This window comes from Pectinophora gossypiella, chromosome 2, assembly GCF_024362695.1.
Source record: "Pectinophora gossypiella chromosome 2, ilPecGoss1.1, whole genome shotgun sequence".
NCBI lineage: Eukaryota > Metazoa > Arthropoda > Insecta > Lepidoptera > Gelechiidae > Pectinophora > Pectinophora gossypiella.
Genome location: NC_065405.1, coordinates 11,220,073 through 11,244,043, shown reverse-complemented (window position 1 = coordinate 11,244,043; position 23,971 = coordinate 11,220,073). Strand labels below are relative to the sequence as shown.

At 38.3% G+C, this 23,971-nt stretch overlaps 1 protein-coding gene across 2 annotated transcripts in view; it reads right to left on the bottom strand.

The window, feature by feature from the left end:
- Positions 1-23,510, bottom strand: part of LOC126373290 (uncharacterized) — a 46,295-nt gene extending 22,785 nt beyond the window's left edge. For both annotated transcript variants that reach the window (XM_050019382.1, XM_050019392.1), the window contains exons 1-8: positions 23,402-23,510; positions 21,147-21,305; positions 19,999-20,182; positions 18,081-18,230; positions 16,596-16,711; positions 15,053-15,227; positions 7,347-7,475; positions 4,375-4,520 (exon numbers count right to left, since the gene is read on the bottom strand). In XM_050019382.1, the coding sequence (XP_049875339.1) occupies positions 4,375-4,520; positions 7,347-7,475; positions 15,053-15,227; positions 16,596-16,711; positions 18,081-18,230; positions 19,999-20,182; positions 21,147-21,305; positions 23,402-23,495 (1,153 nt within the window). In that variant the 5' untranslated portion in view covers positions 23,496-23,510. The remainder of the gene's footprint in view (positions 1-4,374; positions 4,521-7,346; positions 7,476-15,052; positions 15,228-16,595; positions 16,712-18,080; positions 18,231-19,998; positions 20,183-21,146; positions 21,306-23,401) is intronic.
- Positions 23,511-23,971: the final 461 nt, after the last annotated feature.

Here is a 23,971-nt window from a genome sequence, read left to right as displayed (position 1 = left end):
GAAATAATGTATTACTCTAGTACAAAGTACAAAAATGTTTAAAAGTCAATTAAAAATTAAAAAGTCATTTTCGATTAACGGAGTGTTGATGTAGTTGACATATACGCCGTAACTGCATCTCGCTTTGAAGTCGTCGTCATATTTTTTGACACTATTTCATGCCATTGGTCATCATTCAGTATACTTTTCGTGTGTAAGATAAACATACTGGCGGCGTAGGGGTGGCCCAAGGGCCACCCCCGCCGCACCCTAACCTACTGTTATGCCTTGTAAAAATTATAAAAAAAAGGATTATGATAATTTAAATTATGACAAAAACATTTATGCGTTTTAATAGAATCCTGTTTCAAGTAGTTAATGCCATCTGCGGCATATTTACAATAAGTCACGTCAAAAAAAGAAACTTTACGGACAGTAGGATCGTCTATATTTTTCTTTTTTAAAATTAATATCTCTTCATTCGCAGTTTTAATTATATCATATTTTAAAATCCAATAATAGTCCATTGATTTACGTAGCGTGGTCACTCGACCTTCATTATTTGCCATATAACCTAAAAATAAAAATAAAGTTGCTGTCTACTGTTAATACGAGTTTTTCTTTTCACCTTAGTGTCAAAACATTGCTTCAATGCACTTTTATCTTGTATTTGCTCATTATTATTCGTATTATTCGCGTTCACACAAGAATAATTATTGTCCGCCGCCATTATGCAAAACATAAACAAAGCGACACCAGCGCCACTACCGGTGGATAATGTTACTATTTTACGATATGATCGCTAACGTTTGGCCATATCATGAAGTAATCATGCATTTAGTTGGTCATATCGTTAAACGTTTTGTGTTCATTGATCTGGCCAAACCACATCATGATGTGGCCAACGAATGTTGTTCTATTTCATGAAATACGACCATTTCATGAAATGGTCGATCATTTCATGAAATGATCAATTCTATGATATGGCCACGATATATCTATCTTATATGAATATGTCTGCCTCTGGCGGCTCAATAATAAACGTTGTATGATCTGTAGACATTTGGGTCGGCGAGGTCATTCGTCAACCTTACAACCCACACGAAAGAATACGAATACTGTTAGTACACTAACTTACGTAGATAATTATAAATGGGCAGATGTACATTTCTTTAAATAAATCTTTCCATCATTTCTGTATTTCTGTGTGTGTATAGTGTGTATGTGTGTCTGTGGGTGTTTTTGACGTGACGTACATACATTAGTAATGTATGTATTTGCCGCAAATGGCATTAACTACTTGGCCGGACAAATGGGGATCGCTGAGGACTCATCATCTCCCTAGCGTTGTCCCGTTTTGACAGGGTCTGCTTACCTAAACTGAAGACAGGTAAGGTTTTTTAAAGAAACGACTGCCTGTCTGACCCTATATAGGTATATATGTATATGAGGATAATAAAGTAGACACAATAAATGAAGCAACAAAAGCTTTACACATTATTATGCTGTACTCGGAATGCGAGGGAAAATCAATTTTAGTTTCCAGCGAGGAAATTAAAAATAATAATGTGGTGAATTTTATACGGAACATATTTTTTTAACGGCCTCCGTGGTCCAGTGGTAGAGCGTTAGGCTCACGATCCGGAGGCCGGGTTCGAATCCCGGTGGGGACATATCAGAAAAATCACTTTGTGATCCCTAGTTTGGTTAGTACATTACAGGCTGATCACCTGATTGTCCGAAAGTAAGATGATCCGTGCTTCGGAAGGCACGTTAAGCCGTTCGTCCCGGTTACTACTTACTGACGTAAGTATGTAGTCGTTACATGAGCCGTGTCAGGGGCCTTTGGCGGCTCAGTAATAACCCTAACACCAGGGCTGATGAGTTTGGTATTCCACCTCACAACCCACACGATAAGAAGTACGGAACATAATAAGCTTGTCTAATGGAACAATGTTTTAACCAATCCTCGTAGGCGTATTTATCAGGTATCAAAAGCGTAGCTGGAAACCAGACCTTTAATCTGTTAACCACTAATTAACTAATTTAATATTCAAGCTGGGAATCAGCTTTAAAGTTAACTTTAAAAACTGTTAACGGACTTATTAACTTCCGTTAATTTCCCGCAAGTCCAATTTAATTATATACTATTAGCCAAAAGAATACCCCCTGGTCACGTAGTAATGTGGCGAGATACGAAGTCAAAAGTTCGTTCAATAATGAATTACGCCTTAGCGAAGAGATGTTAATAAATCCCAACACATAACATAAGCTCACAGCTACATCCCAATAGGGTAGCCAGAGGTACATCGATTACAAGATGAACTAAGTACCCACGCCACACAAAGCTGACTGTTAGACCAACGTGATAGGCAGTGAGCCGTATCGCCGTCTATAATGAGCGAGCCAACTATGTTACTGAAAACTACACCCTAGCCGTCCCGTTTTGTTCACAGGGTCCGCTTACCTAACCTGAAGATTTGATAGGTCCGGTTTTTGGCAGAAGCGATTGCGACGCAAACGACAAACCAGCCCAATACAGATTAGGTTACATGCCTCCGAAAGCTACACTAAATACTACTACTGAAAACTACATTTAAGAGAAATTAATTAAGGCCGACCGGTGCGGGACCATTGCCTAACACACACACGTACACACTCCTACATCTTATTCGTTCAAACATTTATTTTATTAACCTGCTCACGATTGTTTTTACTTGTTTTTCTTTATGAGTTTGCACAATATATAAATAATATATATTATGCTTATTTACATCTATATTTTATTTTATTTGTAATTATATTATGTAGTAATTATATTATGATAATATCTAAGTAACCTATAATAGTAAGTAAGTACGTATATGTACGTATGGTGGCGCGATGTCCGTACTTCACTCAATACTCAGGTCTCACAGAATACCAGCGTCGCGGCTCACGCCGTCGCGGCATAAGTTGAGTGAGGACCTTTTATACGGGACACCATCCACTCTACACATGGGTAAGCCGACATGACGTCACATTTTAATTTAGGTATAAGTTTCTGTGTTCGTTTTCCATGTTTCTATATAGAAAATATTTCGTGTGTGCGTTGACTTCTGATGTGATGTCATTATAATGTATATATATGTAATCCGTGTCTGTGGTGTCTAAATAATAAATGTTTCTTTCTTTCTTTCTAATAACTCATTGGTGCAAGTCCGGTACCGGGCTTCGAACTGGCGCGGTGCTCCTTGTTTGAGAAGCAATCCGATGAACCACAAGACCACATGATTGCTAAATCTGTTTACTTATAAAATGTGTCTTATACTGCTAAGCCACCAAGCGCTGCTATCGAACGTCTTAATTCGATGTGTAAAGATGTTTTGACATTCAAACGAACCTGGTTTTCAAATGATAATGTTAATAGTTATTGATGTTTGTGAAGGGTGCACTTTAAGTCAGACAGTACCTAATTAATGGACCTACGGGGTATAACGTAGAACCCTTGCCCAGGGATACGGGTGAAGACCTCAACGGTTGCAGAGGCGAAGATAGGAGCCATCGGTACGGCAATGCAGGACGGAAGGGGCAAGTCACAGGGACTGTAACCTGGAACCTGACAGGGCTGACAGAGGGCAGCAGTAACTGTCAGTACTATTTAGAGGCGGCGGACAGGAGTCCTAGTATGGCTTTGTAATAGACTACTCTGGGCGCCATCCCACTTGCGTCAGACAGAGTCCTGCGGAGCGGAAGGCTCTTAAGAGGAAAACCACTGCCCTATTTTTCCCTAAAAAGGTGGCATGGAAAATGCTGCACCGACAAGAGCGTGGCTCTTAAATTGATGATGAGTAATTAATGTCTGCGTTTTAATGTCAAAATTATTAATATTACAAACTGGAATGAAACACTCTTATCAATTATTAAAGTCTTGGTTTAGCGTACATACTTTTTTATAATTAAGTTACTAACGCAACGACGTATATGCAATTTATTACCACTAGTTTACTATTAACGTTACATTGCAAAGTTAAAATCAAAATTCAAATTTGATCAGAATATTGAAGGCAACTATTTGTACAACGGTGCCCAGCTTAGATTTAAAATAGTTAAATCAATACCAGGAAACTTAATTTTCAATCGCATAGGTTTTATTCAATTTTCATCTATATTTTACATTTTCGTCATGCCTTTATGTTAACGTTTTCAAAATATGAATACCTGTGTTTTTTCTATTTAGTCCGGATCGGTTAGGAAAATGGACCTTGTGAAAACGGGGTAACGCTAGGGAGATGATGATAATGAGTTCCTGCATAGTTACCCAGTATGTCAGTTACTATCCCCTGGCAATGTAAAGTTGTATAATTCCAGTGGAGAAAGAAACTCGCTATAATATTGGTAAGGATAAAAACTTACCGTGCTGCGACACGTGCGTAAGCGCAGCTAGTGGCGGCGAGGCGGCGACGACGGTGGGGGGCGGCCCGCTGCTGTCGATCCTCTCGACGAACTCCAACTTAGCGATAAATCCGTTGTAGTCATATGGCGGCACTAAGGCTCCTGAGCTGTTGGGATAAACATTTTTAAAGTATTATCGCGACCAATATCACTGATGTACTACAAGTTCCATTGTTTTTTTTTTTACGGCGAAGCAAAAAGTATGATTGTGTGTTTGACCGCTATGTATGTATAATGTGCATGTACGTCCGTTACCACCTAGCCACTGAACTACTCATCAGAATTTAAGAAATTATGTCATTAGAAGCGTCTCGATTATCTGCAATATCTGCTGTATATATAGGCTATATGACGTCTCATCAAATTCTATGTGGCGCCCTCTAGCCGACAAACTATTGAAGTAAACAAAAATAGCGAATGAGAACACTCTAGAGAGTGAGACAGGGAGAGAGAAAGATAGAGAGAGAAATATCTAATGAGTCACGGATAAAAGAACCAGAATAAAATGAACTTTCACGCCAACATAATTGATTATAAATATTCGATAGGCAATCACACGTCACCCTACATATTGACATCGTATCAAAAGATGTCTTCTAACTATTTGTGACTTTGCCCTCTCTCCTACCTACATAGCGACTATTTATCCTTGTTTCCGGAAGGCCCGTCGAACTGTCCATTTCAGATATTGATACAACATGTCACGCGTTCAACTAAACCTTTGTGTGATTGAAAAGTCTGACAATTGTGTTGTGTTGGCTTTTATTCCAAATACCTTCAACAAACGGCAAAAGAAATGTACCCTAGAGCTAGGGCTCTCAACCCATGGCCTATGGTTCACGAGGGGTCCGCGAAATAAAGTTCTAATCACCCTTTACTAAATAAAATGAATCAGTGAATTTTAATACTCTTGGAGTTTTTATTTAACCTAGAGTTCCTAGTAAAAAAAGGTTGGAAACCACTGTGATAAAGCACCATCCCATATGATTTGGGGTTTGATAAGGGAAGTTTGTATTACAATAAGTGTTTTTTTCTTTTGCACAAATGTCAATTCGTGACTTGCTCAGTTTTTTCATTAGTGAAAATGGAATTGTGATCAGGTAAAAAATGTGCAAGTCACATACAGTACCTTTTGCAGAGAATACCTACGTAAGATAAAAACGTAGGGTTTTTTTATTGTAATACAGATCTAACGTCCTCATTAGTCCGGTGAAACAGGATATATCGTCTAAGAAAAATCTGCGATATATCGAAAAATATACAGAGTGTTAGTGACATCGTAACGAAAACTGAGGGGGTTGATTCAGACCATGATTCTGAGTTAAGATCAAGTGTAATTTTCCATCGCAATATTCATTATTTTACAATTTACATAAACTCACGCCTATTTCTTATTTATTATTTGTGTGTATAAAAAAGGCAAAAAGCAAATAGGTACATCTACCGTTTAAATAATCTGACTACAATTAAAATTTTAAACAGGTCTGTGTTTCACAGATTATCTAGACTATACTAGACATTCGCTTTTACCGAGGTCATGGCCACGAGGGAGCTGCGGGTTATCCCGGACCTACGACCGGAGCGAGCTGCACTGCGACACCAGACAAGGTTAAAATATAATTCCTAATGCTAGCTTTAATTTTAAACTACCAATTAATATATATATATTTAAAATATTTATACGCTTGCATGCAGGCCGAATCCATCGCAGCTCTGTTATCTGCTATTTTACCACATTTTTGTATTTCTATGAGTTCGGGAAAATAGATTTGACTTGATTTTGATTTGAAACTATAACGGCTTCACCTATACGGGTGGAGAGGTCCTGTATTCGATTCCCGGACACTGTTGCAGGTGATGTTAACTCCACGTAAAACAAAACCCTTGAAAATGTGGTGATAATTAGGCCGCATTAAATAAATATATTCCCACAGCAAATAATATAACAACAAAAAATATGCAGTGCGTTAGTGACAGCGTAACGAAAACTTTGAGGGAGGATTTAAGTTAATATCAAGTGAAATTTTCCAACGCAAAATCATAATAAATATTTAGAATTGAAAATAATTTAAAAAGCACAACAAACAAGTGTAACAGAAAAAACTTTGTGAGACTGTCCTATTAGTATTTGTCTGTTAATTTTGTCTGCCTGTACGAATTTACTTCATTTTATTTATAAGCTTGGAAAAATTAAATGCGAACCACTAAGGCTAACAAGAGTTAACATTCTGATTAGCTATAAAAACTAGACGCTCTATCATCGAAAAACTTCTCAAAAAGAACTATTAAAATCAAAAAGCTAACTTTCTATACGGCTTTCATTATTTATTAAAGACGTAATAAGCGTATAACTTGAAGGTCGCGTTTGATTCATTAATATCTTGTTACAAAAGCTCTGATATTGTTTATCTCCCCCCTATAACTTTCTTAACTTGTTACTTTGGCAACGATGATTAGTAATTATGTTTTGACTTCGGCTGTTTTGTTTTGCTAAAGTAATTACGACCGCCAATCGCAGTTCTAAGAGCATATTAGATGTCATAAAATATTTATGAAGTGTAATTAGACATACAAACTGATGAATGAAGTAACTCAAATTCTTTTTTCATAAAAATATAATTTTAAGAAACGCAATAAAATTCTAATTAAACCAAAATGATTTTCAATGATTTATGCTTCCATAAACCTTCCGGCGAGCATGTATAAAGTCATAAGAGTGGAGGTAGCGAAGGTGTGTCAAGATCGTATTAAATGGTCTCTGCCTACCCCGACGGGAAATAGGCGTGATCTTATACAGGGTGTTAGTGACATCGTAACGAAAACTTTGAGGGATGATTCAGACCATGATTCTAAGTTAATATCAAGTGGAATTCTCCGTCGAAAAATTCATGTTTTTTTTAGTTATCCTAAATTATTTTTGTGTATGTACTCACTTGAACTCAAGCAGCAGGTTAGGTCCGGGATGCTCCAGGGTAGTACTCCGCTCCGAGCACAGCGAGGCCAGCAGTGGGGCGGATGGCGAGCTGCCAGCGCGCAGTGTCAGATAATCCGTCGCGCAGTGGCTAGGAAACACACGATAATTATACATCTAACCTTTATTGAACATACAAACATTGTAAGTAGTTAGAAAAATACCTACAATGGATGGACAGAGTCCAAAGAGCCATTTTAGAAAATCCAAGTAGCAATTGATTATTTTTCATGAAACATCCACGTGATTGGGAAAAACTTTTAAAAAAGCAATTTATTAAATGAATATCCGATTTTTTTAGCTTAATATATTTTTCAATTTGTTACTGAATTGAATGATATATGTAAGTGATAGATATAAAATACGAAATAGAAATACCGAACAAATGATAAAAATGAAATATACATCCATTTTCATCGGATTATTTTACGAAAATCGGCTTTGGATGGATATATAAAGGTTTTAAGTTAATGGTAGGACATTCAATTATTGTAAATAGAATCAAATCCTGTACTGTGTTTGAGAGCAACTTTGGATGAGAAAGCAGGAACAACTCGTCAAGTATCTTGTGCGCAATATCTACATTAATATTACAAGGAGTTAAAAGTTTGTATGTACGCGGGGGTAATCTCTAGAACTACTTAATGGAATTAAGCGTGGTGGACATCACGGAATAGAAGAGAAGGTATGGAATCGCCTTAACGCGCATTTTGTATGAGAACCGCTGTCGCTGGTTCAACCCAGCTCTCTTTTACTACGACTCCTGCAAACAGATAACTACGATAGCTCGACTGCTTCTCAAATTGGACAGCTACTTTACCGGCAATGTTTATTATGTGATAGGCTGCAATTTAATCATTACTTTTGGTTAGATACTGCATACATAATATTTTTTGATAAATCATACTAATGTGTTCAGCTTTCCTATGATAAGGAGGGATCTCCTTGCATGACAGTCGATGTTTGATTTTTTGTATTGCAGGTTTTTTAATATGCTATCGCGGAGCTCCGTGTCGTAAAGTTCGCGGACGAATGAAGTGGAAACTTAAAGTATGAACTATTTGCTCATACTTGTATGCCGTACGTTTGGCGCTCATATGGCCCTTCCTACTTTTTTCTGTTATTCCTTGGTAACATACAGTCGTAACTCACGCCCGTTATTCCTTCCAAAGTGGGCAGAACTACAAATCAACATTGCAACTTGCAAATAGAATTGAAACCTAAAACGTAAACAAAGGTGCCGCTAATATACCACTAGCTTAATGAAATTGAAAATAATTATTTCTGAAATAAGGTAGAAAATCTTTAAAAAATGTACTAATTATGACCTATTTAGTACAAGTTATTATGTCTTTTAAACCGTAAATAATCACTGAACATACATGGTAGTATTTCTGGTAGCAAATGAGGCCTCTATCCAATTTTGTCATGTAGGTATTCCATCATGTTATAGCGTAATGGAGAATATTCCACATCGTTTGTTTAACAAAAACTCGGTCCGTCTAATAAAAAATAGGGTATTTTTAAATGAATTATTATCCACTCGAAAAAATAACAAAAACTAACCTACGTTCTTTTCAGCTCGCATAGCACGTACCTACTCAACGCGGTATCTTGAGTTACCAAGTACATATAGTTTACAACCGTCTTCAATACTAAAATTCTCAAAAAAGACCAGTATTATTCATGGATTCTACGACTAATCCACTGTCGCGACATGCGAGTGGTGTATGGCGTATTGCCAATAGCAAATGCATCTGATAGTGCTCAACGTACTGATAGCGAAATGGATAATATTGCTTTGAACGCTAAAAGCTGTTTTCAACCGGCAAATAGGAGGTTCAATTTAATACGTGCAGTATTTTATCTTTTATGAACCTAAATATTAAAAATGGTTCATGTTATTTTTATATTAGTAAAGGACAATGTATCTTTTGAAAGTGAACAATATATGGCAATAGGCTCGCTCCCTATTACATGGATAGAACATAAATACAGCGCTATTATACCTTATGCTGCTGTTGCGTTTTATGTAAACAATAAATTATTTAATTACACTTGTTTCAATAGAAATTCGCTATAGTTTTAACCCCAGCACTGGCACAGCATTGACTGTTCTACTTTACGATGCTATGCAAGACAGAAAGTTGCCAAGCGCCTTTTTGACATAATTGGACTGATTTTTGTTAACAAAACCTCACAATAGACAAGCTAGTTTCAGTCCAGGTATAAAATTGTGACCTCAATTTTTACCCGGGTGGAAACTTATTAAAGAAAATTGCGTTTTCGTTAAAGAAAATCGCATCAGAATATGATTATTTTAAAGAGACGCTTTTGGTCGTCGATAAGTACCATTCAATCTTTTTTTTTGTAATTTTAGTTTTAAATTAAGAACGCTTCGATATAATTAATTAGAAAGTACGAGATTCGACCACTGCGTCGTATCTTCAATCGGTGTCTCTGTGGAGCAACAATAAAAATCTAAAGAACACAATAGGGTTGTTATCTTTAGTCCCATTGTTATCGTACAAAGTAGGACCCACCCAGCTGGGAAATAGAAGTGGTTTTACTACTATTACACACAACTTGATGAACTTACAATTTAACAACACTTATATTCGTTACATTATTGCTAGGCATTACCCATACAAACACTCCCTTCACTTCTATTTACCTCTACCATTCTTTTTTGACGTGATTTATTTTAGGTTCTTTTTAGGTGGTATCAATCAATCAATCAATCAATAATACTTTATTGCACAACGACATATAGAAAGGACATAAACATACGAATAAAAACATAAGTACAATAGGCGGCCTTATTGCTAAATAGCAATTTCTGCCAGGCAACCTATTAACCACTTGGTCGGACAAATGAGGAGCGCTAAAGGCTTTTCCATTTGCGATCTCTACAAGATACTATTAATTTACTAATGGACACAGTACAGAAACAAGATAAAATTAAGATACACGAAAAGAATAACCTCTGTAGTGTAGTAGCTAGACACCTAAAATTAAAGTACAGTGTTCGATTTCCGGTCAGGCCAATTTTTTAAAGCAGCTTTTCTTTACTAATATGATTTGCTAATATGACTCGTTTTTGGTAGTAAAGTATGCTTTGTACCTGTATATTTAAAGGCTGCTTATTTAATCATTTTTAATTTTGCCATAATTCGTAGCTTCCGAACTGTTCTGTTTGGAAAAACCTGAATGAAGTACGTTTAGCTGTAAAATATCTTCCATTAGGTACTTTAAAGAGAAACCGTTCTTTGCTTTTATTCTTTTTGTGGACTATAAACTTGTTGTTTTTGCAACAGATCGCTACGTGGTCTGCCCACCAAGCATGTTATCAACAGACGTAATATAAACGTATAGCGCTTTCTTTGCACTTTAAAGTAGATGTGTTTGCTCTAAATCTGAGAGCTGGGTTACACTCGCGTGAGCGCCCCGTACCTATTAGTGTGTCTGAAAACGTATTGCACCAAGATAGCGCTTTTATTTCTCGCTCCCCGGCACTCCTTTGAGTATAAACGTGTTTTATGTGGGCGATACTAGCTCTTTTCTGCTTGCAAGTAATAGATTTGCTCAACTGCCGTGGTTAAAACAAAAATGCCCACAAGGAAGAACCATTTACAAGGAAAAACGCGAAGGAAGAAATTTTAATAATATTGCATCGTATCAAGCTATCGAAGCGCGCTCTTCGCTCGAAGGGAAATTTTAAAATTCCTCCCCAATGCTTATATGAAAGGATCTATCCTCTTGCATAAAATTTATATCTACTCTAGTATGAAATGTTATCCCCTTACTCGTTGAACACCGCAAATTTAGAGCGATTTTAGTTCCGAACCTCCATAAAATTACAATGTAAAGTTATGTCACGACAATGTAATAATTTAAGTGTGCACTTACAATGAGAGTAAGTAGGTCTTGTTAGGATTAAAGTGCCGACGTACAAGCCTGGATCATAGAGTGAAGCACGGATATCGCAATTAAACCGTAGTCGAGTTCGCTGCGTATGCAAATACAGATTAAGTTTCATTTCGAATACAGCGTTTACTGCGATTTCATCTTTCAACTTATCGTACATTATGGCTAAGTCTACAAAGTAAATGCATACTTAAAAACTTTAAAATAATTACTTTTCGTGCAATTAAAAGAACACCTATAAAGTTCCAGCCACCGCTACGAAACGCTACGACATTGCTACGGCAGCGCTACACCACGGCTACGAAATAATTTTATTGTAGCAAGTTCATTGCGAAATTGAAACATAAGTTAAATAATTACGCGGTGTATTCCTTTGATGGCCGAAATAAAACGGTATAATGAAGCCATGAAAGCTCGGTAATTTTAGATTCCCCTCTACGACAAAGTAATTGAATGGAATGAATGTGCTATTTTTGAAAGTCGATGAACTCGACGTAAATTCTCCGTCACCGCGACATCACGGGCCCACGGGGGCGGAAGGGAGATAGGATGGCGGCCCTTTTATTTACTGTGAAACGATTGTTCGCCTTTCAAAACGCGAGCGAATGGATTTCATACGGGTGCTTGATAAAAATACAACCGGACAGAATGGGCCTCGCGAGACATCATAACGGTCTAATTTTTTATTGTCATCGCGTAATGGTCGTGGCTTTTATGAGAAATTGCAATAATATAAAAACCTACTCGGGGAAAATACTCTCCCACTCACACATCTGAACAATTTCTGTGCCGCACAAGTTTACCGCGGTAGTCCTGATTTCTCGCTGTTTAAGTAGTGAAGTAATTTAGAATGGCTTAATTTCTTAAAAATGAAATTTTAAATTTTTGATCCTTAGGATATCGATGATTCACCATAATTAAAACTGAAGGCTTCATTAATGAAAGAAATGTAAAACTACGTACAGTAGTTTGCTTAAAATCACTATCTTTATTGATCAAATAATATCTACTAAACACGTTTAGTATCATATTACACAAAATGTATTAACCCTAAGTTAACATAACATTTCTCTCAGGCCTTGGCAACAACCCTAACACCAGGTAATAACCCTGACCCAGGCCCAGACCCAGGGTTGATGAGGTTGGTATTCCATCTCACAACTCACACGGTAAGAAGAGAAGGAGGCCCTGGCACACCTCGAACACTTCATACAAACAACCGCGTTTTACACAGACACCACACAATGACGTTATCGTACACGCGCATCTGTGTGTGTGACATCTGATGCCATATGACTGAAGACTAAACTATGTTCGAGGGGGGGAGGGGGGGGGGGGGAGGTAAACCTAGCTCAGACACTGGTTGGGAGAGTTGCCGATCTATACGTAGTACTTTTCCTTATTCTACGGCCTTAGGCTACCTTTTCTCTGACACTTACAGATACAAAATCATGAGAACAATTTTCTTATGTCAGCGTTAAGCTCAAATGGTCCCCGAAAACGCTGAAAAAGGTAACATGACAACACTGGTCTCTGCCCGACCTTGAAGCGAGCGTGTGACGAGTTTACTCGTATTATTTACCCTGGTCACGAAACATACACAACCGCAGGGTAATGGCTCGCCACACAAATGTCACATGGGTTACACGTTGATTTCCTTGCGGTATTTTCTTTTCACATTATTCTGTCTTTCGTAGTTTAAGTATTACCTTACGGCAATGGATTTATAGAAAATCTAGAAGTGTAACCTAAGTTTCTAGCCTTGGTACGGAGCCGATAATACAAATTATGTACTTATAAATTGAATCGAGTTTTCGGATTGAGAATGCATAATATCTTAATTATGTGAATTTGAAAATGTCCAGAAAGTAATATTTATCGCCAAGCCAAGCAAACACAACGGCACCATCGTTTTCTTGAAGCTATTCATGGAATTTTCAATCTAGTGTAATATTATTATATTTTTCCGGAGATCCCGAGTTCGAATCCCGGTGGGGACAATCACAAAAATCACTTTGTGACCCCTAGTTTGGTTAGGACATTACAGGCTGATCACCTAATAGGCTAGTTTCCAACTAGTCAAATCAGTTACTTTTTACTAAACGTCAAAACACGAAATTACTATGGAATTTGTATGAAAAAGCACTCTGTGACGTCATAGAAAAACGTGACAAAATGTCGGACTTATTATTACGTTTTTCTTGATTAAAATTCATAAATAAGTTTAATAGAAAAAAGAAAATGTTTTTCGTTAGTTTTAGATGTGTCTTTATTTAGTAATCAGAATTTCATAATTTATCTTGAACCTAGTACACGACCCAATTGTCCGAAAGTAAGATGATCCGTGCTTCGGAAGGCACGTTAAGCTGTCGGTCCCGGTTATTACTTACGGATGTATGTAAGTAGTCGTTACATGAGCCACGCCAGGAGCCTTTGGCGGCTCAGTAATAACCCTGACACTGGTGTCAGGGTTATTACTGGGGTTGATGAGATTGGTATTCCACCTCACAACCCGATAAGAAGAAGATATTTCTGTAGAATCATTTTCGGGGATGTGTGTCCATAAAGCAACTAGCTATTTAATGCTGTAGCCGTCTCTTATACTCCACTTAACCCGTAGACTTAACCTTATAGTTTGAGAGGACGGTCGAATCAAACCTTCCTATTCCGCCAGGTAAAGAGTTTATCTAACAAGTTTTCCTCGTTCTTGCGAGAGGTTATCTACTTCAATTTATGGACTAGATAATTTTCCCGGCCAACTATCGCTATGTCGATATTTCTTTCTAATAAATATATATGCTTTGGTAGCGCACACTATAGCATACAAGTCAGCTGTTTTGGTAATAATAACATAAACAGCCTATAATATACGTCCCACTGCTGGGCACAGGCCTCCCCTCAATCAATCGAAGGGGGTATGGCGCATACTCCACCACGCTACTCCACTGCGGGTTGGTGGAGGTGTTTTTACGGCTAATATCCGGAACCAACGGCTTAACATGCCCTCCGAAGCACGGAATCATCTTACTTTTTCGGACAATCAGGTGATTCAAATCTGAAAAGTCCTTAGCAAACAAAGGACAGTCTCACAAAGTGATTTCGACAATGTCCCCATCGGGAATCGAACCCGGACTTCCAGATCGTGAGCCTAACGCTCTAATCACTAGACCACAGAGGCTGTCATAATAGACATTTTTGGATATAATAGACGATGTTACATTATGTGTAACATCAAGAACGTATGAAGATTTTGATGTAAGTGGAAGACGCAGAAGTGGTGTGCCAAGATCATAGTTAGTGCGATTCCGTGATCTCTGCCTTCCCCAATGGGAAACAGGCATAATCTCATATGTATGTCAGTATCGTTAGGTAATTACCTAACTGCCAAATTATTTTAAAATAACAGTCCATGATATGATAATGCATTGCTAGACGTAGAAAATGAAAAACGAATGTAATCTTACATCGACGTCATCTAAATTGGATAAAAAAGTCATCATCACCATCTCCCTAGCATTATCCCGTTTTTCACAGGGTCCGCTTACCTAACCTGAAGATTTGACAGGTCCGGTTTTTCACAGAAGCGACAGCCTGTCTGGCATTCCAACACGCGAAGGGAAAACCAACCCAATACACGTTATTTCACATACCTCCGAAAATGCAAAATTGCAAAAATGCGAAATTGACTAAAAGAGTAAAAAGTTATACACTAATTTAATGGAAACTCCTAAAAATACTCACTTTCTAGGCAGCAGTATGGAATTGAATATGATCTTGACTCTAGTGTGCACGGAGTTGGTGGCGAAGAGGTACCGACACCGCCGGTGTGGTGGGTACAGGCCGGGGTACCCTGGACTCGCGAGCACGCACGCGCCCGGTCCCCGGCACGATACGTCTTGGTAGAGCCAGTCACAATCTGTACAGAAGATAATGCGGTTTAAAGACGGAGTAGTTATACAAAGGGACGGATACTTATTACTTTGCCAAAATAACGAATCTCTTTATTTCCGATTTGCTAAATAGGCACTTAAATAATTTTACGCAACTCAGAGCAAATAACGAATCACCTACGTATATTCCGGTTTGTGATTTCAACATAATATAACATGCTGTTATTTGCTTTAACAAAACTGGATTAAATTGACGCTAAGTGATAACGGAGCAGTGACGCAAAAAAGGGGAGGTTATATAATGAACTCTGTTGGGCAAATATTACGCGAGTAGGACTCTCGTTTGGTTAAAAGCTCAACACAAAATTTATTACACAAACACATCGCAAATAAGCTCAGACCGAAACGTTTTCAAAAGAATTTAGCGTCGCGTGAAGGAAGAACGAAAATGCAGGGTGTCAATTTAGTGGAAACAATTTCCCGTATTCTCGAGCGAGGTTGCCACATCATTGTGTGCACCCTAGTGTTCCCGACGAGCGCTGCACAAGATAAAACCTGAAAATAGTGCTCTTCACCGTGCTCCAACTACAATTTGCCGACTAATTTTATAGTGCCCCTGACGTATAATTCAGCACTCCCCTAAAAAACCTGAACAAATTAGCTTTATTGTTAAAAATAGCCGAGTGAGAAAAAGCCTTTTCAGTCATAATGTTGGAACATAATTCTCAATTAAGCGGACTTATGGAAAATACACACTGGCCTGAATAAGTAGCTAAAAGTACAATAACTGGACAGTATACGTATTTATAAACAGAGTGACGAGGGTCGCGCCAACGTCCGCCACACTTGCGTTGCTTTGAAAGACTTGTAGACAATGGAGCAATAAATACCAGCTGGACTGTTTACTGACAACATAAATAATTACGTCCAAGTAGGAGTACTGACCTACTAAACCTTATTACCCACAATTTACATAAGCTTGTAAGACCGAGCTTACAATGCGACTGTATTAAGGAGGTACTTAAACTAAAATCCTGAAAACAAAAGGTGAAAACAGTTTCGCGGGAATAAAACTGGAGATGCAAATTTTATAACGGTGTCGAGATAAACAACCTTTTCAAGATATTTATGACCATAATTCTTTAATACACCTAGCTGTTCTCCCAACGTTTCCGACGTAAGATTATAGTCATTTGTGAAGAAGTATGCAAATAATAGTGCCAGTGTGTTTAAATAATACATTTTATGATGCAGTTAGAATAAACTTGCAATTGTTTTCATTATTTTCAAAGCAACGTACCTTATATTTTACGCGAAAGTACATCTTCCTACTACATCATATTGTACAGTTATTTTTCATTAAAATATTTAATTAAATAAAAACGAACTCTTACCAGTTTGAGGTATCCTCGATCCGCCGCGAGGATGAAAACCCACTCCTTGGGTGTTGCTTAGAGAAGTGAAGCTGAAGAACGCGAGAAACTGCGACCTCACGGTCTTCTCTATTATCCTGGTAACATATTTTTTCATATTTATAAAAATATCAAATCAAATTCTAAAAGCCCTCTAACAAATTGAACGCGCTAGAGTGGAAAAATAAACGGATTACAAGAAAATGAAATCATCAGAAATTGAAGCTATTACTTTTTCAGAGAATACTGTCTGAGAGACGAAAATAAATAGGGGCGGATGTCATCTAACAAATAATTCACTTGAAAAATCGTTTTAGCAGGTGTCCTCTATTATGGAAACAAGACACAGTTTTGGTCCAAACAATACTGCAGTACAGCTAACGATATCTGATTTTGATGGACCCACTTAAATTCAACAAGTATTGTGCAATAAGGTCCAACAACTTGAAAGGTATTTTCCGGATGGCCGTCCCTTTTCACGCCGGGCATGTCCATTCAAGATGCATATGCAAAAGCAATTCACAAAATCGCCTCGTTGCAGTGTTGCTGTAACGCGGCAATTCGTAGCACTCGCCGTCCGGCCACCGTCCGGCCGTCCGGCCACAATCCGAATCGAGCATTACCGGTTCCGCTGTGACGACCTTTTGTTCCGTTCCGAGTCCCGCTTGCCATCCACAACTCGCGCTTCCGAACATTCATCAAGAATTCAACTAAAAAGCACGTAAAATTCCTATTTTCGTAGTCTTTTGTTTCACATTGATCTTTTATAAAAACTGGGGTGGTTGTGTTACTGATAAATACGGGATATTCCCTTGATATTATTCGTCGAAACTTGAGACACTTTTACCTTTTAACTTTGCAAGAGTTTGTCATGGAAGTGCGATACAGGAGGACCCGGGAGATAAATACCGCGTGTGTTCAAGCGCGCGGCCACCGCACGGAAGTAATGCCCGTACGAGTTTGCAGTTCCCGTTTAGTGAGCGAAAATGTAATTAATTATTGCTCATTTCGGGCGGATTCATTGCCGCCGCAAAATAGGCCGGATTCACTCTCCAAAACGTGTTGCGCTTAATGATCGATCAGTGTTTCAGCGTTTCAAAGGGGCGCTAGCACGATCTGGGGGAGTGAGAAAATGTGATCAGTGAAGCGAATATCACCCCTCGACGAATTGAAAATTACGAGGTGGTGACTATACAGCTGCGACTGCATAATGATCAGAAGTACGTGCCGATTAATATTTTCATAGATCCTGTCACTGTTTTTACCACCTTCAAAGATACAGCATCCACTTTCCCTAACAGTGTCCTAGCATACTTTGTAGAGGAACTCATGATAGTATACATTGACTGTACAGGATATTAATTCGACAAAAATATTTTTTCCTGTTTTATCTCATACTTTCACTCTATCCAATCACATTATTGTGTAATATAATTGTATACTTTGACAAAAAGGATAAAAAAATACCTAAATTCAAGTGTAGAAGCACCATGGTCCGCGAACAACACGACGGGCGGTGTGTACCGCTCGTTGGCACCACACAGTCTCATCTCTGCTGCGCCGCCCGCGCCGCGCACTGCGCTCGCGCTGCCTAGTTGCAGCCAGCCTCCCACGCAACTAGGCAAAAAAACAAAAATATTACTATTACAGCGAAGACAGGCCGGTAAACACGGGCATTCGTTATTATATTCCGTCCGGAAAATAAAACAAGAATATTTAGTGAAATAATTGTAAATTTAATTTAAACTGCTAAACACACAGTTTGCTCAACCATTATAGACGGCGATGCGACTCAGCACCAATCACGTTAATCTAATAAAAAGATAGGTGAGGTGTGGGTACTTAGTGGATCTTGCGATGAATGTACCTCTGACTACCCCAATTGGGATATAGTCATGAGCTTATGATGATAATGAAAATGCTATACTATTGGTAAGAGATATTTAACATATCTTATTTTCCACATAAGGCTTTTACTTAAAGAAGAAGATTTTTATTGTGTTCTCCTCGACATGATATATGTCGCATGGTATATACTGGATAATACATAAGGTAATATGATGGAGTCAGCGGATCTGGAATTAGTTCTAACTCTGGCATATTACCTGATAAACATGAATAGAAAAATTATTATAATTATTACTATTATCCATAGGCAATAAATGAATAAGCTCATAAGAACGGCCCGGTGATATTTCGTTCAAATGTATTAGGTATAATATTTTATTCTACTTCCTTTTCAACAGGTACTTACAACTTCACATCTTTTGGGAATACGCCTCCCTTACTCACTTTAATGGTTTTACCACAGATCATAGAAACAAAGAAACTAGATAAGTTCGCATGTCGCCTGTTAACTCGTGTCGTAGTGTGAAGCTTTCGCTTCAAGACATTTGTGACTGGACATTTACATCGATTTACCAGCCGTTCATTGCGTAGTGACACGAGCATTAGTTATGGTTGCGCAATACCAAAGAAGAAATGAATGATGTGGGCAGTTTTATAATAAGATCGTTGCGTTATATAACATGGTTTTGTGCATAATTCTGTCCCACTAGCTATGCTCCCGCAGCAACTGTCTACAATAATAACTCTCTAGATTTTACTGCGACAAGGTCACAACAAAAAGCTATTACAATATCAAGACCGTTGCTCTTCATAAAATATCCAAGGCAAAATCTCTTTTATGTACTTATAACAATACATGTACCATTAGCTAATTTTGGTGGATATTATGTAAATACCTTTTAGTTGGGCGCTTGTGTCTTTCAAATTATACATTCAAATATATTTGGCTTTGAATATTTACATGAATACTGTTAACAACCCGAATTATTTTGGTTCTGGATTTGTCGCTAGAAAATAACGTATTTCCACAGTGAAATGCGGTCGTCCGAAGATGTCTCGCTTCAAATACCTATTCAATTTGACGGGACATTGATCACAGCTGCGTGCGTATGACAACCCTGCTGGCGGACCCTTTACACCCAATTCCTTTTTCGTCCCTTTCAGTCGATCCTAATCCGGCAAACATATTTTAATCTGTTTCTCGATCCAACAAAACAGCTGACGATCAGGGCGCCACAGATAATCAGACTCTGATTTTTATGACTCACCCATTTTGATGTGGCGATCGTAAAATACGTACCTACACGTTTCCGTAACAGGTTTATATTATTATATGGCTCATAAAAATCAGGATCGATTCCCAATTCATTGGTACGTGTTGAGATCGAATAAACTCTCATTCAACAAACCACCGTGAAAGGTTTTCTTTATCCAATCCACCCTATAAAGTCTCACCCAGCGAATTTCCTTTGATAGACTTACAACTTTATCCCTACGACCTTACAAATCCTACTAAATCCCATATTGGAAAACTCACCTGGAGCCATTAAATCTTCCGACTGACACAAGCCTGTAGATTTGTATTTCAACCCGTTGTCCGGCGTCCGGTTGTAGGAAGTAGGAACATGCTCCTGGACCCTCGATCGATGGAGATTTGATCTGCCCGAAGGTCTTCCCGGACTTGCTCTTGAGAATCCTCGAATCGATTGTGATGTTGCACACTATATGAAAGAAAAACGTAAATACAACTTGTAAATACATGGTGCCTTAGGGCATCCTGGTAGCGCCACCAGGATCGCGCCAGAAACAAAATATATACAATTGACACCGGTGTCTTGTTGGCTGCAGAACCAACAAGATAGTGTTTATACAACTGCATACATTTTGTTTGGTTTGCATACAATGGTTGTGCCACCATGGTGTCTTAGTGTGATAGGATCGTTAGAAGAAACAGATTCCTACAAATTCAGCAGAGTACGAACGTAACAACCTCCATTCGAAACATTCATTTTGAATAAACACTCGCAAATTATAACAAAACGTGACTAAGCAATCGTGAACGGGCAAATTGTACAATCTCACTGGACAAGTAAAACCATCCTAAAGCTTTAATATTGGCCAAGGGTTAATAATGGTCCGTTATTCAAGGAAAAGGTAAACATTGTCCGGAATTCAAACCCAGGGGGCCGCTAGCAGCAGACCGGCCACGGTTCTGAAATTGTCGTCCATTTCTTTTGTTTGCTCTGTAAATCTGTGCTAAAAATATTCTAAGCCTCGCTAATGAGAGCGATCGTCTCAGAATCCGGTGTGGATTATCTGCGGGGAATCTTAATGACCACTTGGAATGTATGTTGCGAGCTATCACGGAATACATTCCCCGGATACGTGGCTCCGAAACTCTATACATCAGGTACATGCCGACTTAATGTGAGAATAGCTCTACGATTTGTGTTCGCGAAGAGCTCGTTAATTATGAAAGTTAAGTGTAATCAAGCGAAAGACCAATAGAATAGTTAGATACAGGCCACAATATTGTTTTATAAAACTTTAGCTGAACCTATTGGATACGACAATAGCTAAAAAAATTAACAGTTGTCACAGTACAAAAAGCAATGCCATCTCATTGCAAAATAGCTTAGCATAAAGACGCATCATATTAAAACATTGATATAACATAATGCTTACTGCTAGCGCAATACTGCTCGAGCCCGCACTGCGCACAGCGCGCAGGCGCGATGTCGCCGCATGGGCATGCGCCATCGCGCACACAACACGCGCAGTCCTCGCCCGCGCCGCCCGGGCACGCGCAGCCCGTCGACGACTGCGTCCACAGGTCCACTTGACCTGGCGAATTTACTATTAGTGCTGCAGAATCTCACGAACAAGAAGGTCTTCTTGTTCCTGACACGACAGTAACATAAAACAAGTCCCTATTTGAGAGAAAATTAAGCTTAACCAGAATTTAGAGTTAGCACTGGAGAGTGGCAGGCTCAAATACGCTCATAGGCAGTTCATAAATTAAATGGTTCACACGTTTTCATATGATTTGCATGGAAAAACAGTTGAGTTTTAATTCAATTATTTAAGTACTTACTTATTTTATAATTAAAACACATAATAACGGGTTTTTACCGCGTTTAAATCAGGGATATGAGACTCCCGATATTTCGACACTGTTGCAAGTGCCATGATCACGAGATGACTGATGAGTTAAGACGCCTGATTTAAACGCGGTAAGAAGCCGTTATTATGTGTTTTAATTATGATAATAACCGCTTAAACCTAAAACAATGTATTTATTTTATGTGCACCAGTCCCATATTGCGAGGTACATTACCTCAGTACATTACGCTGTTGACTAAAGCATGAAAAGGAAAATGTCTTTCAAATGCTTTCTTGTTTCTACGTAGTTGTAACAGTAAGCTGGCGAACGTACTAAGTTTAGGTCTTAAAACTCTATTGTTATCTCTTTCAACTACAACTCTACTGTAGAAGCAAATGACAAATGAAACTTTACGAGAAGTACAAAATGAAACAAGGTAATGAATTCACTTATCGACAAAACCGCGAAAGGGAATTTGTTACAAAAAAATCATTAGAACAAATTTAAAATAATACAATACACAAAAATAGAATATAATAAGTAAATTAAAGACTGAAACCTAGATCAATCCTCAATCCGTTATTGAGCTATTTTATAGACAAACACAAACATAAACTTAATTCAGAAATCCCCTCATTTAAATATAAAAGATCGTAAAAATGATGCTCATCTGGTGCAATATAAAATTCTATTGCAATCCGCATAAGAAGTAGGACCCTATGAACCGAAATGTATTTATTATAGGGGACGATATACTACGTGTAACCCTGGTGTAGCCCCTTTACTTACTGCTACAATAAACTTGGCACGGACTTGCAAAGAATCCGTCGTAAAATCTTGTTTTTGTTAGATCCAGAGACTCGCGAAGAAACACAAGACAGGAGAATGATACGGTGACGCCTAACTGTTACAGAGTAACGAAGTAAGCCATTTTTAACTCCAGTTGTCTCCGATTTTATAAAACACTACCTTTACGATACTTACTTTATTTTCATCCACATCAAAAAAATACATTTTATTATAGGTAAATGCTGTGGAGAAGAAGGTTCTACATTTCTAAACTTCTCATAATTCTGTCGTACTTGTCATGGACGCTTGCATCTCTTTTAATCTAGGTACCTACTTATTTTAAGTCTACAGAACTGACAACATTTCATTTTTACTATTTTAAGATATTGCTACAATTTACACAAAACTATTTTTTTCAATTTTTTTTTTAATTCAGTAGTAATAGAAATATTTAGAAAAATCGCCGAGGTCTGAAGAGGAAGGCAGAATAAGTTCCGACTTTTCCGACTCGCGGTATATCTCTAACCATGGTTTTACTAGTGAACTCGTCGAGGGGACAAGATTTAATGCGCTTGTGCTACACTGTTCTATTTTTATTACGATTGTATCTCATGAACGAAGTCTTCACAGGGTGCCCCACTTTTACTACTCTACCCGGGGTTTGATCACGTGACTAATCATTTACTTAATAGTTCCAGCTGGAATCTAATAAAATTATCGAGAAAAATATTTTTACATCATTGAGCAATAGCATAGGTCTGTTGCTCAGTAAACTGTGGATAAATTCCTCATTTCCGAACACAATCAAAACGATTAAGTACGGATGAAGAGATTCCAAAGATCAAATTAATTTGTGTAGTAGCTAAAATGTTTTCAAGTTTTATACACACTAGTAAGTATTGATTTCTATAAAAACGGTGAAAATACTACTAATATTTTATCTTAAGGTACCACGCGTTAAGAAGACGCAAGAGAATTGCGCATCTTAGGACAAAATATTATAATAGCAGCTGCACCGTGTGTTAATCGTGTCAGGTAGAATACTTACTACTGCCATCAAGGAAGATGGGTGTCCAAGCGATCTGCGCAGAGGCAACGGCGCATGCAGCGGCGAGCAGCAGCAGCGCCGGAGCTGTGCGCATGGTGCGCGCGCGCGGTCACCGCGCCCCTCGCCCCACCCACCCGCGCCGCCTTCGCATTCCCCCCGCACACCGCTCACCGACACAAATCACTATCACACACCACAACTCGCATGATTGCAAAACTCCAAATCCCTTTATTGTTATTTGACTACGGAGCTAGTTTATAGACGCTTTATTATGGACCTCGATTTTTTCCATTTTATTGTACTCCGGATTCCGCCCATCGTTTTGCCTGTAACAAAAAACGTTTGATGTTAAAAGCAATTTGTGTAGGAGTTATATATGTACCTATTGGGTTCATAATATTACAGTCTAACGTTACGGGACTTATGGGACAGGTATATTTTCATCTTTATCATCGTCATTGATCATCATCGTGTCTTCATTGCACATGGGTAAAAACTTAACTTTCTAGAATACCTAATTAATATTTTGGCTAATCTGTGACCTTCCTTTGTCGTTTCTTTGTGACCAGT